The following is a 17606-nucleotide window of genomic DNA, read 5'->3' as shown; positions in this document are numbered from 1 at the left end:
GGCACAATGCTCTTTCCCTATGATGTGCAGTTCACTCCACAGCCGTAGCCAGTTTTCGTGAGCACTGAATCCCGTAGTGGTTGTCTTCAGAATTGAACTAATCTTCTCCATGAATCCTGGCATTTATAATTTTACCTGCCACTATCCTGACATGCACATGACTACTGCTGTTGAGCTTGCAAGTAATTTTTTGTCCCTTTTTTGTGAATCCACTGTAAAACGTGTATGTATATGTTAGTGCACACACTCAGGCTGCTGGCAGCAGTAATGTACTATACAACTATATTTGCTGTGGGTTCACAGTTACATAAAATTCTTGGAAAGACTTAATTTTCACCGTTTACTGTATATTTCTTAAAAATCCACTACTCCAATTTGGATCTTATGGTCAATTTCAAATAGGTAACACCCACAGCTTTTCGCCTCACTGAATTTTTTTAAGATTATGTCACAGTTAATACCAGCCACTATTTCTGCTTCAATTGATAATACTGACAACACAGAATAGTCTTTCTTGGCACACCGTGCTTCTTAAGTAATTTTAACTTTGAGAAACTTCTCTCAGCGGAAGTTGTACTGACCGGAACTGTGAGCATTAATCTGATTGTTATGTAAAGATTTGAATATACTTCTTCCAATTTATTTTCTAATATGTACTGAGTAAGTTGTTTTGCATCTTAGATTGAGTTCTGTAGGTTGGATTTTAAAAGTTGGAGTTCTTCATGAAGTCTGAAAGGCTGTATGTCACTATTTTCGCCTTCTTGAAGTATTGTACCTAAATCATTACAAAGTTTGAGAAGGTCATCCTTGGATAACGATTTGAAATAATTCCTATTACAAAACAAAACCAATTCATTCAAAATATTTGTTGAGCACTTTGAATCGACATTCACTGTCAACTATTATAGCGTCTATCATTCTGCTAAAAAAGCTAACTCTGTATGGCATTTCAGCAGATTGTTTAGGTTCATCAATTTGTTCATAACCGAATATTTGTTTTTCTGTGTTATTCTGTTTCTTTTAAACTGACACTGTGTTATGGAATTCTTGAATGCTGTCACAAAATGAACATAAAGTATCAATAGTGATTTTCAGGTTCACTTTAACCTATTGTCATAGTTTACTTATATTGTTGACACGTAGTAAAATCTCATACCACATGTGTATTGCAACATTAAACCCAAAAGTTAGTGTATCGTTCAAGACTGCTTCACAGTCACTAAAAGTTTCGGAATCACCAGTTCTATTTTTCGGGTTACTCATGCTATTGATGACATCATCAAATTGCAAAAAAAAAAAGAAAAAATATTGCTTTTACAGCTCTGATTCTACTTTCCCATCGTGTATCAGACAGAGGTTTCAATGTCAAAGTCAATTTAGTTTTTATAAGATCACAAAGCTTGCTCGATTTTGTAAAAAAAACACACAAACTTTTCTGATGAAGGCAAATAACATTTTAGCTGTTGTAGAAGGAATGTGAATACACCTGCCTACATTCCTTGTAGCTGTGGCATGGCTTATGTTGGTTAGACTATCAGGACCGTGGAGGACTGATGTACTAAAAGGCTTATGTTATACAACAATGCTTAGATATTGACATGCACGTCCAGCTACTGGGACAGTGTTATTAAGGAGGCAGTTGAGATTAAATTAGCCAGTAACCTTGTAAACAGGGATGGAGGTTTTTACTTAAACTCTGCCTGGAATCCTGCTCTCTCCCTTGTCAAAAAACAGAGGGACAGAGTTAATGTTACCTCACCTGCTAATTCATAGTCTTTCTATTGATATCTCTGATTTTGGTCCTCTTTGGTGGCACTATTGTTCAGTGTGTGTGTGTGTGTGTGTGTGTGTGTGTGTGTGTGTGTGTGTGATCTTTCCAGAATTACTCCGAGAACCGAGGTTTCAAATTTGCCTGTACATCGCCTGTCCATTGCAGTTTGCGCCTTCAAAATGGGGGGTGTGCTCCCGCTGAAATATCGGCGGTCGCTGTAGGTTTTATCTGGCTGAATTCCCATAAGCTGTTTGAAAATCCTTATCTATTGTTTTTCTGTATTTGGTTCATTTACAGAATTCCATACATCTAATCATGCACTCCATATGTCCTTGGTTTTGTTCATGCCTTTGCAATACCCTACTCAGATCTTTTCAGTCACAGCATCCTTCTTTTAGCATCTGTCTCTGCAAATGTGAAAAAAGTCGACATGGAAAGCAATAAACTTTACCTTGAGATATGGAGTAAGCTAATCATCTGCGATGTTGCTTTTCGCTGTTACCCAATTTTTTAGTAAAATGAAATTTAATAAAATGTCTTATTTGCATCCTTGGGGTAGCTTTCATCAGATTTCTGTAGGTTTTGATGGGAGCCATTTTGAATTAAATCATGACGATGCGAAGTCTGGAAATACACACTTTTCCACATCTAATTCTATAAATGACACTCTAATACGAACAATTTGCTCTTGATTGTCACTTTTGAAGTCTTTATTCGGCTCACAATCTTCGACCACGGCAGTTTCACACAACTCTGCTGCTGTATCAGAAAGGGTAACAGATTCATTCAATCTTGAAGCTTCATCAGAGGCCTCTGGAGCATTTACACCTGACGTTTTCTTCAGAAATTTCATCATACTCGAACTCAGAGAATGGTTGGACAGAACTGACTCAGCCTTTCTTTTTCATGTACCAGATTCCCATTTTCTCCCTATGTCTCTGTCTTTTGAGGGTCCTCCAGACATGATGATCTAAAAAACATTTTTTGCTAAAAACATTGATAAGTACAGTAGCGTACTTAAAGTACTCAATGTCAGCATATATAGTGAATAGACTGCGTTATTATCATACGTGACAGAATTTTTTTTTTTTTAAATTTAAACTATACACACTAAAGAAACCACAGCCTATGGTAAATCAGTATACAAATACATTTCTTGGTGTATTTATTTGTCTGTTATTTATACATGACAAAATTTAAAAAAAAAAATCCATCATGTACAAATAGCAGCCAAATAAATACACCAAGAAATGTATTTGTATACTGATTTACCATAGGCTGGGGTTCCTTTAATATGTATGGTTGAAATTGGTACAACCATACATTCAGAGATAAAAAGACTTGTACACTTGTACCAGTTCAGTAACTTGAAAAAAAGAGTTAAGTGTCACTTGGTATGATTGGTTTCAGAGAGCTGACATTAGTGGTCAAGACAACGCTCCTGCCTGTATTGTCCCTTCCACAGAACATTGTTGCATTTGCTTGCTGTTGGATCGAAGTGTCAATTTGAAAAAACTGTGCATACCAAGCGCACTGTGAATATGGTATAAAGAAAAATAAATGTATTTTTCATTTAACATGCAAATTTCTTTAATATAGCAATCAGATTACTCTCTAAGTATATAATTTATTTTACAAATTTTTTAGTCTATATGAACGACTTTACAGCAAAACATTCTCCTTCGGGTTCCATACGTAACTGCCATCTAATGTGCATGCGCTGATTCTCAAAAGGTATATTCTGCGCAAATCGTGTAATATAATAGGCCTTCCAGAACCAGACTGCAATCCCAAACTTGTACCCGTGGCGCGTTGCAGCATCGGTGTAAACCTTAGATATATCATGTAATGGGGGTTAACTGTCATAATGTTGCTGGACGACTCTAGATAAATACTACTACATTCATATGGAAAGAGAGATGGACAACTAAGTAGTAACAGAGGTGGGAGGGAGCTGTGAAAAATAGACAGGAAAGACAATGAAAGATGTAGAAAACTAAAACGGAGTGAAGCAAAGAGTACTTACAGTGAAGAAATGCTGAGACAGTTGAAATTAACATAAATTAAGGCAAGGTGAGTGGCGAGAACCAAGGACATGTTGAAGTGCTAGTCCCCACCTGTGTAGTTCTGAGAAATTGGTGTCTGGAGAAAGAATCCCGATGGTGCGTGTGGTGAAACAGGTGCCGTGATCACGAACATCATGTTGTAGAGCACACTTTGCAATAGGATACTGCGAAGTGCCACTGTACATCCTCTGCCTGTGGTAATCATGCTGATGTAGAAGGCCAAACAGTGTTTACATAATAGCTGGTATATGACGTGTCGTTTCATAAGTGGCTCTTCCTTTGATATTATATGTTTTGCGAGTTACAGGGCTATTATAGGTGGTGGTAGGAGGGTGCATAGGGCAAGTCTTGCAGCGGGGACAGTCACAGGGGTAGGAGCCATACGGTAAGGAGACAGGTGCAGAAGGAGCATAGGGTCTGACAAGAATATTACGGAGATCGGTAGGGCGGCGGAAAGCTATTCTAGGTGTAGTGAGCAAAATTTCAGACACAATGGATCTCATTTCAGAGCATGATTTTAGGAAGTCCTGGCCCTGTCTAAGTAGCTGATTGACAAATTCCAGACCAGGATAATACTGGGTCACCAATGGTGTGCTCCGAAGCTGTTTTGTGGACGGGTCAGCAGTACCACGACAGGGTGTGATGGCCAGGGAAATACGCTTTTTGGCTAGGCTGGTGGGGTTACAAGGGTAAGGTGAGAATGGTGGTGTATTGCTGTAAAGAGTCTGCATCCCAATAAATACATTTGCCTTGGATGCCATGGCTGTATGGGAGGGAACGTTTGACATGGAAAGGATGGCAACTGTCGAAATTTAAGTACTGTTATTTGTTGGTAGGTTTAATGTGGACAGAAGTGTGTAACTGGCCTTTGGTGAACACTAGATCAACATTAAGGAAAGTGGCATGGGATTCAGAATGCACCATTATCATTCCAACCTTTCAACAGTAAGTAAGTGTGGATAGGATCGTGTTTATTGAAGATGGTACTTCTCCACACATTTTACAGCCAATGAAGCAGTTGCTGTACAGGAATTTCGGATGTGCTAGAATTATCAGTCATCATTTCCCTACAGCCTGGCTGTCCAGATCACCTGATCCAAATCTGTGTGACTTCTGGCTGTGCGGTTATCTGAAAGATGTCATGTTCGGTGCTCCAATTAAGAATGTAGCTGAACTGAAGGCAGACATTTCACAATACATTCTGAACGTGACCCCCAAGACAAACCAGTCTATTGTCGAATATGCTGTTTCTCGATTTCAACTTGTGGCAGAGAAGTACGACAGCATACTGCACATGCCTTGCCCCAGTCCCGTGACAATTAGAAACCGATGTCATTTTGCTTTCTACATGGGTTTTGGCCCCAGGACAATTAAAAACTGATATTCCACTTTTCATGCACTTTTTGGGCCCAACACAAAATTTTTGTCCCAGGATGTTTCGCCCTGCATCAGTTCTTAAGCTGTTACAATTTGACATCATTTTGAGCAGTGGTTCTCCTCCTACAGTGTTCTGAAACTGGAACTTTAATTATGTACACCCTGTAGTTTATGACAAAGTCCGAAAGTATATTTACTTTAAGACCTTCATGCACTTCATTTTATTACTATGTTGGTGAAACTTCTAAAACTACAAAGTCAGTGGCTTAATAGAGGTAGTGCAAGGATGTAACACTAGAACTGGCATGACATAAATACAAATCAATGTTGTGCTTAATTTAGTGTCAGCAAATACAGAGCAGGTCATGTAATTTAATAGCAACAATAAATGTTAAAACTTAATACTACTAACTGTTTTGTAGTAACAATATTTCAAATGCTGATATGTTAGCTATGCTTTAAATTTTAGACTTATGATATATAGGTCATTGACTATTGTTCTTTCTTTCTCCAGGAAGATGTAAACTGCAGTTATTATTTCAGTAGAATCAGTCAATTAACCACTTCAGTTGTAAACATTTTTATTGATTCAAAATCACAACCAGTTTTGGGGAATTATATCCACCTTCAGGAGTACAAGAACCATGAGGCTCGTGGCCATCACACCCGAACACTAGGCTGCAGGCACATATGAAATGATGCAATGGCAGATGGCAACCTCGCATGAAAACTAGCGACCGTCATGTTACAAGGGGAAGTAATGTCATATGTGAATGGCGTAAGAGGTGACTGACTACCCCAACCTTAATAAATGGTGAATATGTAGTATATAAGTGAATTGAAGAGAGTTAAATGTACATTGTCAAAATATAAAAATAATGTGAAAATTACGTACTTCTGTGCAGGCACTAACAGTGCCCAAGCATCTGTTAAAAATGATTAAAAAGACAAAAATTAAGACAAAAATTTAAAGAGACAAAAATTTAAAGAGGCAAAAATTTAAAGAGGCAAAAATTTAAAAAGACAAAAACTTAAAAAGACAAAAACTTAAAAAGATAAAAATTTAAAATGATAAAATAAGTCAGAAATAAGACAGTAGTGGCAAGTTGGATAAAAATAAAATTAAGTTAATCTGATTAAGTATCCACAAAGAAAACTAGTGTCAATTACACTATTAAAATTATATGCATAAAAAGAAAAATACAATTCCTTTGAGAGGAAAGTCTAAGGGGAATATTTGTACAGTTTGAGCACACGCATTTCACAATTAAATTACTATGAACACTAAAATTTTATTGAAATCCTCTGTGTGCGTTTTCCATACCCTGAGCAGTGCACTACTATGAAGCAGGGGACATATGGGTTGTGGGAATGTTTGACATATCCATATTTTCTCTAACATGTCATGTTCACAAAATTTTATGTTATGAAGTGGATAAATAAATTAGCTACATTTGATTACAGACAAGATGGTTTCTACACTCTGAATGACACTGATAACCTTCAGATATGACTTCTTGGTTGTCTATGCACACACAGATCATCCCAGGAGGAATCGTCAATATTCAGGGATATGGAAAGAATGATGATTCACTGCAAACAAGTCTGGTAAACATGGACTGTAACATGTAAACCTTAAGAACTATGGGCACTACTACATCTTCAATACTAAGAAACAAATCCCTTCTACGGCAAACTCGTTGCTTTCCATATCTTGGAAGAAGGTAGTATAGACCAAAACAAGGGGAAAAAGGTGTCCAGTGAATGTGGGCTCTTAACGTGCATAGCTTACGAGCTATGAGAACTTGTTCATCAGTGGAAGATGTGTTTTACATCAGCGAAGATGAACAAGTGCTTGTATCTTTTAAGGTATGCACTTCAGAGCCCATGTTTACTAGATTTTTTATCTTGTTTTGATCCATATTGCCATATCTCAAAATATGGAAAGCAAAGAGTCTGCAGTAGCAGAAAGTTGTTTCGAAGTATTGAAGACAAAGACATGCTCACAGCTCTTAAGATGCACTATAGACCCAATGTTTACTACATTTTCTTGTACTGAATGATTGTTCCTGTCATTGCCCTGAGTTCTTACCATTCCAACTGGGACACCCTGTGTAAGCACTGGAGAAAGTTTCTTACATCCACATAACTGGCCATTTAATTTCTTATTTAGGTTTCCTCCAACTCACCATGATAGGTGATGTATAAAGAGTGAACTATGCATGAATACAGTCTCATTAATGCTCAGTATTTTCTCAGTGAAATCCTTAAAATATTTCTTTAAGTAAAAATGGGGAAAGAACATGAGGAAGTACAAACACAATGTGGTAGCTGAGGGAGGGAACCAGATCTGCCGTCAAAATAGGTCTAGTAACTGAGCAATAAATCACTCACCGTACAATACCAGTTTTTATCTTTTCTACAATGTCCATCAGTATATGCTGATAACGTCCTTGCTGGGCATTTGACAAAATCCATGACTGCTCAAACAGAAAACCAACACTAGCACAACGTAAATACAGCATCCTTGAATAAGGTGGATCCAACTGAAAAAGTAGATACAAATATAAAGCTGTCATAGAACACACTAGATATTATACTCTCTGCCCTGTATATAATTTCAGGTCTACAATATTCATTAACATATACAAGGTGTGTTTTTTGTCAAGTTAGTGGAAAGTGAAGATATACCATTACCTGAAGATTTGCTCTAGATGTCACCCAGCGTCCCCCAACGCCAAGGCAAGAAATTATCTCATGTTTTGTTGGTGAATATGCTGTGGTAGAGTTCCATCTGTTGTCGCAAACATTATTATTAATATTCTAAAAAGAAAAGAAGAGGATAATGTTAAGGCCACTGATGATAAGCAAATCATTTAGAACAAACAGCAGGAGAGAATAAGCAAAATCAACTGCTTATGAATCTGAAAATATAAGTTAAAGAAGACTACAGCTGTAAACACCAATCCTCTTTCTATAACAGTTAAATCAGTATATTTTTGTTCTTTCCCATATAATATTTCATTATGTGCGACAAAACATAACATTAATGAGACCATGACTCTCTTGTATTGTATTACAAAGGAACATCAACAGACAGCCGTTACCTGCTGCTCTTCTGGTAGGAATGGCAATCCACCCCTGTCCACTATTATGTCAACACCCAAATTGCCAGTTTCGAGCATAATACCAGACCGAAGACTGCTGGTACTGCTGCTTCTCTGGGCCTGTCCTGTAAGTCCACCTGTTCCCACATCAACAACATGGGCAATGCCCCGGCCAGGGCCTTGCAGATACGCCTTCTCGTCATCTGACGTGGCTGTAGTAAGTACCCTTGCACCCCAGTGATGGGCCAGTTGCACACAGATGCTGCCAAATGAACTGGCCCCATCAATAATGAGAACTGTAAATAAATATTATCAGAATCAATTTATTACAATTATTTTTTCTTTCAAAGATATATTTAAATTATTACATATGTCCTTGGGAAGCACTCCATTCTTTAGCTTTGTATGAAACAAAAATTCAGTCAAGAAAACAAACTGGAAGAAAATTGTTTCAGAAGGTGAAACGTTAGCATTAGTGACACATAGTCTTAAAATTTAATGTACGACACTATTTTAGCTTGCAGAACTATTACTACCTTCCTTGGGTAGGAGAGGGGGGATAGTTTGACGAAGGTTGAAAAGATAGGGCACATCACTCAGACCCAGGATGAGAGACACCCACCTCTAGTGAAGACATGGATAGTTCTCTTTACTTTGTGCAACTTACTGCATGTGACACGAAATCTACTGAGGAACACAACATCATTATGTCTGCCATTCATCCAGTATTACTCTCTAACAAGGAGAGGTCCCTGGGGAGGGAGGTGGGTGATTGGCACTTTGGAACCATCTGTACAGTGGTGTAGGTTAGGGTCCCTCGTATCACACACTGCAACCATTCACTCAGGTGGTCCCTTGGCTGCTAGTAATTCATGAATAAGAATTTCACGTGATACTGTAGACCAGCAGTTCAAATTTTTTTAGTGACTGAAGCCTTTTGGAATACTAAAATTTTATGAAGTCCTAAAATAACCAAAACCTGGTTTTATTTTCACCCTTTAATTATAATCATTTAATGAAAATCATACAAAAATATGTGCATTGTACACTACTGACTTCTACAACAATATACAAAAACAACACACGATAATACAATACACAAAATAACACTGTATTCATTCCACTGTAAATTGACAAAACTGTTTCGATTTAATAGGAGGTATGAAGTAATTGTTTTATTTGATCAACTGTTTAATGTCAGGCTTGACAGGAGAGAGTTGAAGGCATATGTTAGGTTCAGCATCCAGTCTACTTCAGTAATATGTAGCAGCATATGCCAACAATCTTATTTCACCCAAGTATGTTGTTGGCAATGGGGAAAGGACAGTAACAGCCAGTTGGCAAGTGGTGAATATACTCACATAAAAAAAGTTTTGCGTCATCCTGGTTCCCAGAACTCCTGAAGATAGATGTTGACTGTGAATATTTTATCACAGACACAGTCCCTTTGACTGTCCAAATATGTAAACAACCATGCATGAGCAGTGCCTATTAGACGGAGGGGGTCCGACAGTCGATCAGTCCCAGTCATTCCACTAGGAAGGAGGTACACGGCTCGTGTTGTCTGCAGTTAAACCATGCCCAGATGGTCAATAGCACGGTTCAATCACATCCACATTGTTGCTTTGTGCCAGGAAGGGCCCTCAACAAGGGAAGTGTCCAGGCATCTCTGAGTGAACCAAAGCGATGTTGTTTGGACATGGAGGAGATACAGAGAATCAAGAACTGTTGATGACATGCCTCACTCAGGCCACCCAAGGGCTGCTACTGCTATGGATGACCGCTACCTGCGGATTACAGCTCTGGGGAACCATGATAGCAATGTCACCATGTTGAATAATGCTTTTCGTGCAGCCACAGGTCGCTGTGTTATGACTCAAACTGTGCGCAATAGGCTGCATGATGCGTAACTTCGCTCCTGACATCCTTGGCAAGTTCCATCTTTGCAACCATGACACCATGCAGTGCAGTACAGATGGGCCCAACAACATGTCGAATGGACCGCTCAGGATTGGCATCACATTCTCTTCACACAATTGTTGGAGATGTGTTTGGAGGCAACCCAGTCACAGGCTGAACATCTTAGACACATTGTCCAGGGAATGCAGAAAGGTGGAGGTTCCCTGCTGTTTTGGGTTGGCATTATGTGGGGGCCAACGTATGCCACTGGTGGTCATGGAAGGTGCCCTAACAGCTGTATGATACATGAATGCCATCCTCCGACCAATAATGCAACCATATCTCTAGCATATTGACGAGGCATTCATCTTCACGGACGACAATTTGCGCCCCATCGTGCACATCTTGTGAATGACTTCCTTCAGAATAACGACCTCACTTGACTAGAGTGGCCAGCATGTTCTCTAGACCTGAACCCTATTGAACATGCCTGGAATAGATAGAAAAGGGCTGTTTATCGATGACGTGACCCACCAACCACTCTGAGGGATTTATGCTGAATCGATGTTGAGGAATGGGACAATCTGCACCAACAGTGCCTTGATGAACTTGTGGATAGTACGCCATGACGATTACAGGCATGCATCAATGCAAGAGAACGTGCTACTGGGTATTAGAGGTACTGATGTGTACAGCAGTCTGGAACATCACCTTTGAAGATCTCGCTGTATGGTGGTACAACAGGCAATATGTGGTTTTCATGAGCAATCTCTATTCCGATTTTCTGTACCTGTTCCGGAACTCTCGGAATCAAGATGAAGCAAAACTATTTTTGATGTGTGTATTCATCATGAACCTTTTCCAAAAATCATCAAGTAACATTGTTTTGAACAATGATTCCGTAGTTGAATCTGATATTTTTAAAAATGATTCATGAATTTCGTCTGACATATTTTCTGGATTCTGTAAATTCAGTACAAAAGGATTGTGTGTGCTGTCTTTCTTCATTGATAACTTCACGCAGTCTACCTCCACAAAAATGCTGCATGTGAATGCTGCATCACCGGTAGCACCCATCTGGATGAGCCTTTTCCTCAGAGTGGTAAGGTGCTACCACTGCACAGCGGTTATGAAATATGGCCACATGGAATGAGCAAGGAGATTTCTACTTTTGCTTTTGGTCGATGGAGTTGTCAAGTCTTCAATCTGCCGAGCTTACACCAGACTAGAATATTGTGAGTGTTGAGCTGTGCGGAGTGCCAAGTGTGTGGAACATGAGGCTGCTCCTCCCCTCAGCAATACTTTGATTGGCCACATCCTGCTGGACCACAGCAGTGGTTACACACTGGCTTAGATAGCCCATTTTGGAATACTTAAAGGCTATTGGTGGTGGAAGCTTACAGCAAGTTCCCCCTCATCGTTCCTATGACAAACATGAATACTGTGTCAGATCTGACTTCAGTATTTTGTCATATACATATGATGTTCGCGACACATATCGAGTCTCACCTTTATTTGTACTGAAGGATTGTCAGAAGTCATTGTGTCTGGTAATGGGCGACAGCTCACATCTTCATGGCGTCCTTTCAGTAGTGGTGTGGAACATTTTGTTAGAATCTTCAGGGCTCAGATGAACACATTACAGGCCACCCACTTGTGGGAACAGGCCTTCAAAGTGTTTTTATCATTGTACTGCTCCATGTCTAGGGATGGCAAGTTGCCAGTGGAACATTTCATGGTCATCGTCATAGCACATTACTTTACAGTATGCATCCACCTCAGAGGATCTATGTCCTACCATGCATGCCTAAGTTTCAGTTTAGCAACTGTTTTTGTTTGCAGTTTATTGCAAGCATTATAGATTGGAAAATGGTGCTTTCACAATCCACTTACACTATAGAGAGTCTGATGGGACTGCACCAGCACACCAAAACCAGCTTTGCCCTGTTGCTTCTTGTGATATACTGCTGCCTCCTTTCTGTTCACAGACCCAGTTTGTCACCAGAGCCTGCAGCGGCCGTCATCACTCGCACAGTTGTCTTCTCCTGCAGGACAGTCATCTCCTCAATTGGGAATGTCAATGGATGTTAACTTGGAACCACTTACAGTGTTGCTGCCATGCTGGCAGTCTGTGCTGCAGCCTATGTTGCATCGTATGGAGGAGTTGCATTGGTGTGTGTGGTTGGGGTGGAATAGGGGGAGAGGGGGAGGACCGGAGGACAGCTGTGTCATTGATCATCAGTAACTTCACACCAGCTCTCTACCATTGCAAAGATGCTGGATGTCAATGCCAATGCAGGCAAGGCAATGTGCCACCATCGTGCAGCGGAATGACATATGGCTGCATGGGACAAGCAAGGAGAGTTCTATTTCTGCTTCCAGTGGATGGACTCGTCGGGTCCTCACTCTGCTGAGCTTATGCCAGACTAGAGTATACTGACTGTTGAGTTGTGTTCTACTTGTGTGAGTTAGTAGTAACTGCACTTAGAATATTCAGAGTCTGATAATTACAGATTTGCTATCTCTCACTGCCCAGTGTTTTTGGCTTCTTCTTTGTGCTCTATGACAACCATGAATTTTACACATAATCCTACACGCAATAACTTCAGCCCTAGCAGGTAGGAGAACTATAAAAGATAGTTTCCAGAATGAGATTTTCGCTCTGCAGTGGAGTGTGCGCTGATATGAAACTTCCTGGCAGGTTAAAACTGTGTGCCGGACCAGGACTCGAACTTGGGACCGAGTCCGAGTCTCAGTCGGGCACACAGTTTTAATCTGCCAGGAAGTTTTATAACAGATAGTGTTCTATCATTAATAAATAAAAAGTTATGTTTATTCACTGTGTGTGTGTTAATCAATTGACTGTTCTCCATGTCCAGCTGTGTGTACAAAAGGAGAATACAACATTGTGAATCCATGAATTCATTTTCAGTTTTGTGATCCACTCTTCAGAAAAATAAATCTCAAAACATGCACACATATCATGAAGACATTGGACCAATTCTTCAAATATTTCATTTGGTAATTCTACTGTACCAAAAATGAAAAAATTCATTGTTAAATTGCTTTCTAGTTCTCTCTTGCTATCACATGCAATCCAAAAATGTAATTTTTTTATGGCGGCTTTTTGTTGCTAGCACAGAAAACTGTTGTTTATTTTCCTTGTATACATACATTTAATAAATTAAGTTTTCCAGACATCTCTGCCTACAAAGATAGTCTGAACAACTAAGTCCCATTGCTCAAACAGTCTTAACGTAAACGGAATATTGGTCATAATAGCTTGTAATTTAGCCCTTAGTTCGAATAATCTCATTAAGGTTTTACCACAAGACAACCATCTAACCTTGGTGAATAGCAGTAGTGTTCTATGTCTGCTTCTATAATCTTCATGTAACCATGAAAACAATCAACACTGAAGAGGGGATTTAAAGCAATTAATTATTTTCACTCCTTCTTCATAAGTGATCATCTATGCAGGATACAATGGCTGGAACTTCAGTTTGGTATTTTACTTTTTATTAGTCATACCGCTCTTGGTGTTTTGACATCATTGCCATGCCCCCATCTATATGGATATCATACAGTTATCACGATGGCCCGTCCAGCAACATCAGTCAACTCTTCTATTTGCAAGACAAATTTGTTGTGTTGGAGTACTTGTTTGATACAGCCTGTTAGGTCATTAATTTGACTTGATGATTTGAAGATATTTTCATGGAGCATCATTGTGTTATGTCTACCACACATGGTTTTATTAAATTCTCAGTGATAGTGTGTGCTTGAACTGCTTCTGCAATGTGATAGCTGACCAAATATGATGTCTTCATGGCTTTTTCATTGAGAGTTTGATTTGCACGCTTCAGAGGTATCTGACTTCTTAGTAATTGTTCTTTGTTACATATAAAAAATCTCCAGTCTTACCTTTTCAATCAGGGTGTATAGTTTCTAAATGGTAGCACTTCTTAGCAGGCACTGTGGAAGTATTCAGAGCAATTTGCTACATAAAATACAGAGAGGTGAGCCATTAGAAACAACAAATCCAAGATTGATATAAGATTCATGAATTTTCTTTTCTTCATCCTTAGTGAGTTGCTTCATATCTCACTGCTTGAAACCATGGAAATCAATGTCATTACATTATCATCTTGAATCTTATAGTCTTGATCAGAAATCTTGCAGGTTGATACTGCATTTTCCAGAAAATCGCCATTGAACTTTTGATGCAAGATCTTGCTACAAAACTTTTAAGCCAATGCTCCATTCTATCTTTTAAGTTCAACAGTTTAATTTTACAACAGAACAAACAAATATTGAATTTTACAACTGTGGTCAATAAAAACATGAACCAAATGTACTGTGGTCTGAGAACAGCGCATGGATTCACCGTGCCAAACTAGACTGCACATTGCAATTGCGTAGGAACTGTACTCTGTACTGCATGGAATGGGTTTATATATTCATACATTTTTTTCACAAACTGTAACCTCCACTACATTGTGTCACATGTTGATGCTAGTAATTGAAAAAAAAAAAAAGGTGGTTATTGGTAACACATGTACTGTAATCAGTATTACAATCTTATGAAATAGTGGTAATAGTTATGATCTTTAAAAAAATTAATTTCATGGCCAAAACACAGTCAACCTCTTTTACTATATAAACCCCCAAGCAGTGAAGCGTGAAGAAGCAATGAAATCCTCTGAGGCAGTTTCAGGCATTTATGGATGAGAGAGAGATGGAGAGAGAGAGAGAGAGAGAGAGAGAGAGAGAGAGAGAGAGAGAGTGCAGTGGAATGCTTGTGGCGAGTGGGAGAGAGGAAGGGAGAAAGGGTTCGCATGGCTCCTGTGTGCATGTTTAGTTACGAGTAATGGGTCGTCACATATCTACTCTTACAAACTAAATTCTTCTGTCTGTTGTTTTCGATCATAGTATTACTGCAGATTTATTATGTTGATTGTCACCTCATTTTCACCTATTAAGCACTGAGAGAAAAACCAACTTCGTAACAGCAATACTGATATGATATTTACGAGTTGTTTTCTCAGTGCGTGACAAGACTTTATGTGCTTTATTCTTAAGGTCAAAATTATTTTAGTGGAGCCTTCACAAAGGTCTTGTGGAGCCTCAGGGCTCTGCAGAGCACACTTTGATATTGCTACTCTAGAATCTTACCTTGAGCAGCAGCATAGCGTAATGGTTAAGATATGTTCCTCAGATGATGTAGGTTGTAGGTTCGAATCCTGTCAGATGCATTAAAATTTTTGTTTTTGAATCTTTATTTTTATTAATTTAATTGCTTCAAATGTCCTTATTTCTAATGCTTTGCCACACTGTCAGACTTTTTATTTGTTCTCATTTTCATCCATATTATTATTATTATTATTATTATTATTAACTTTGATTTAATATCTTTTGTTTTATTATTTTATATTTTCATTCACGTTATTGCATTCATTAATTCTATTCACAATTTTGGTTGAATTTAGTTTTATTTATAATCCCTTCTATCATTTAAATCTTCATCTGTATTATTTTCTTCATAGCACATCCAGAAATTATGTTTTAAATGTTTGTATGAGAATTAAAAAAACGTCTTGTAACGAAAAATAGTTTTTTAACGCCACTGCACAGATAAGATAAAAAAAATTCTCTCTTCTTTCATTTGTAACAGATTGGCATTTTCCAACATTTAAATGTTTGATAGACAAATAAAAATAACTAAAATCATGTGCATAGATTCCAAATGAAAAAAGAATGATAGGAATAAAAAATTAGAGCAAATAAAATTAATTGTGATGATTAAAATGACATGGGAAAGGATTAGAAATAAAAATTTACATTTAAACTAATTAACTGAATAAAAATAATGATCAAAGTTATTTCAATAAATATTTAAAAACACAAATTGTAATACATCTGACAGGAATCGAACCCACAACTTCTACATGTCAGAATACCAGGTGAGAGAAAAAGGACTTCACGGTTTTGGAATGATATAGAAATTTATTGAGATAAGCTACAGAACTGGTAGATTTTTGTTTGATATGACCACCATTTGCGATGCAGAACGTATCTCACTGGTAGTCAATTTCTTCCCACATTTGTTGCAGCAAATTGGGCATAATTTGTGCAACAGTAGCATAGATTCGATTTTTCAGGTAGGCTTAATTGTTTGGTAGGGGAGAAACATACACAAGGTCTTCAAGCAAACCCAAGAGAAAGAAATCCAGTGGTGTCAAGTCTGGGGAATAATCTGTCTACATAATTTTCCCTTCACAGCCAGTCCACCATCCTGGGAAAGCAATTAGCAAGGAAATCTTGAACTTCCATGAGGAAATGAGGTGCACCATCTTTCTGGTGGAAAACCATCCCATCTCTGTCACCTTCGCTGATTTGTGGCATTAAAAAGTTTTCAAGCATATCCACATACACAATACCAGTGACAGTTTTCTCCTTGAAGAAGAAAGGGCTGTAAATTTTCAATTTTCTAAGGGCGCAAAACACACTAACTCTGGGGCTGTCACGAATGTGTTCCATGTGGATTTTTGCTGCCTCATATTGCGCAGTTGTGGGTGTTCACCATGCCACTGATATGAAATGTTGACTCATCGCTAAAGATGATGTATTCAGGAATGTCTGGACGTCCTCTGTCCAATGCAACATTTCAGCACAGAATTCTCCATGAGCAACCCCATATGACTCATCAATGCTCTGTGCCATTGTGACTCTGTATGGTTTCAAGAGTAAACACCTATGCAATACTCACCAAACACGTCGCACTGACTTTTGTGGACCCCAGGCAAATCTCTCCCTAACCTGTTCGACATAATCATCAAGTTGCAAGTGAATTATCATGTTGCAGTGAGCAACCAGTCTCAATAAAGTTCTTGTGCCAGAAGTACATTATAGGCCAGCTAGGAGGTTCTTTAGTGTATTCGGTGTGAAATTTACACCGAACAGTTGTTGCGGAGCTTGTTTCATAAAACCAAAACACACAGTGAGCAAATTCCGCACTAGTGAAAGTAGCCATTTTAAGTGTGCACTATGCCGGCACTTCTGGTGACAGAATGGGGTACTGATCCACTACTTGAATCAAACATGAGGTTGTTTGCTACCGATTCTGTAAGTTAGGAAATTTCTCATCATTCCAAAGTAAAGAAGTCCTTTTTGACTCTCTCTGTATATCTTAACCACTATGCTACACTGCTATTTTGGATAACACTACTAATTTTAAGGCTCTAGAGTATGAAGTAAAACTCTTTTTCATTGACTATTCACAAATGACAGCCAACTTCGGTGTGGTGTGATACTTACACCACCTCACAGATCAACACTTCCCAAGCTGGGGGTAATAACCCCCTGGGGGATAAAAGGAAATTTTAT

General features: G+C 38.6%; 1 protein-coding gene across 1 annotated transcript in view; it reads right to left on the bottom strand.

The window, feature by feature from the left end:
* The window catches only part of LOC126203801 (quinone oxidoreductase-like protein 1), a 130443-nt gene that overhangs the window by 26229 nt on the left and 86608 nt on the right, over positions 1–17606 (bottom strand). The window contains exons 4-6 of the mRNA XM_049938168.1: positions 8322–8617; positions 7912–8037; positions 7609–7760 (exon numbers count right to left, since the gene is read on the bottom strand). Coding sequence (XP_049794125.1) covers positions 7609–7760; positions 7912–8037; positions 8322–8617 — 574 coding nt within the window. The remainder of the gene's footprint in view (positions 1–7608; positions 7761–7911; positions 8038–8321; positions 8618–17606) is intronic.

This window comes from Schistocerca nitens, chromosome 9 (genome assembly GCF_023898315.1).
Source record: "Schistocerca nitens isolate TAMUIC-IGC-003100 chromosome 9, iqSchNite1.1, whole genome shotgun sequence".
NCBI lineage: Eukaryota > Metazoa > Arthropoda > Insecta > Orthoptera > Acrididae > Schistocerca > Schistocerca nitens.
The sequence above is the reverse complement of the archived record's forward strand: the minus strand, read 5'-3'. Positions and strand labels throughout refer to the sequence as shown.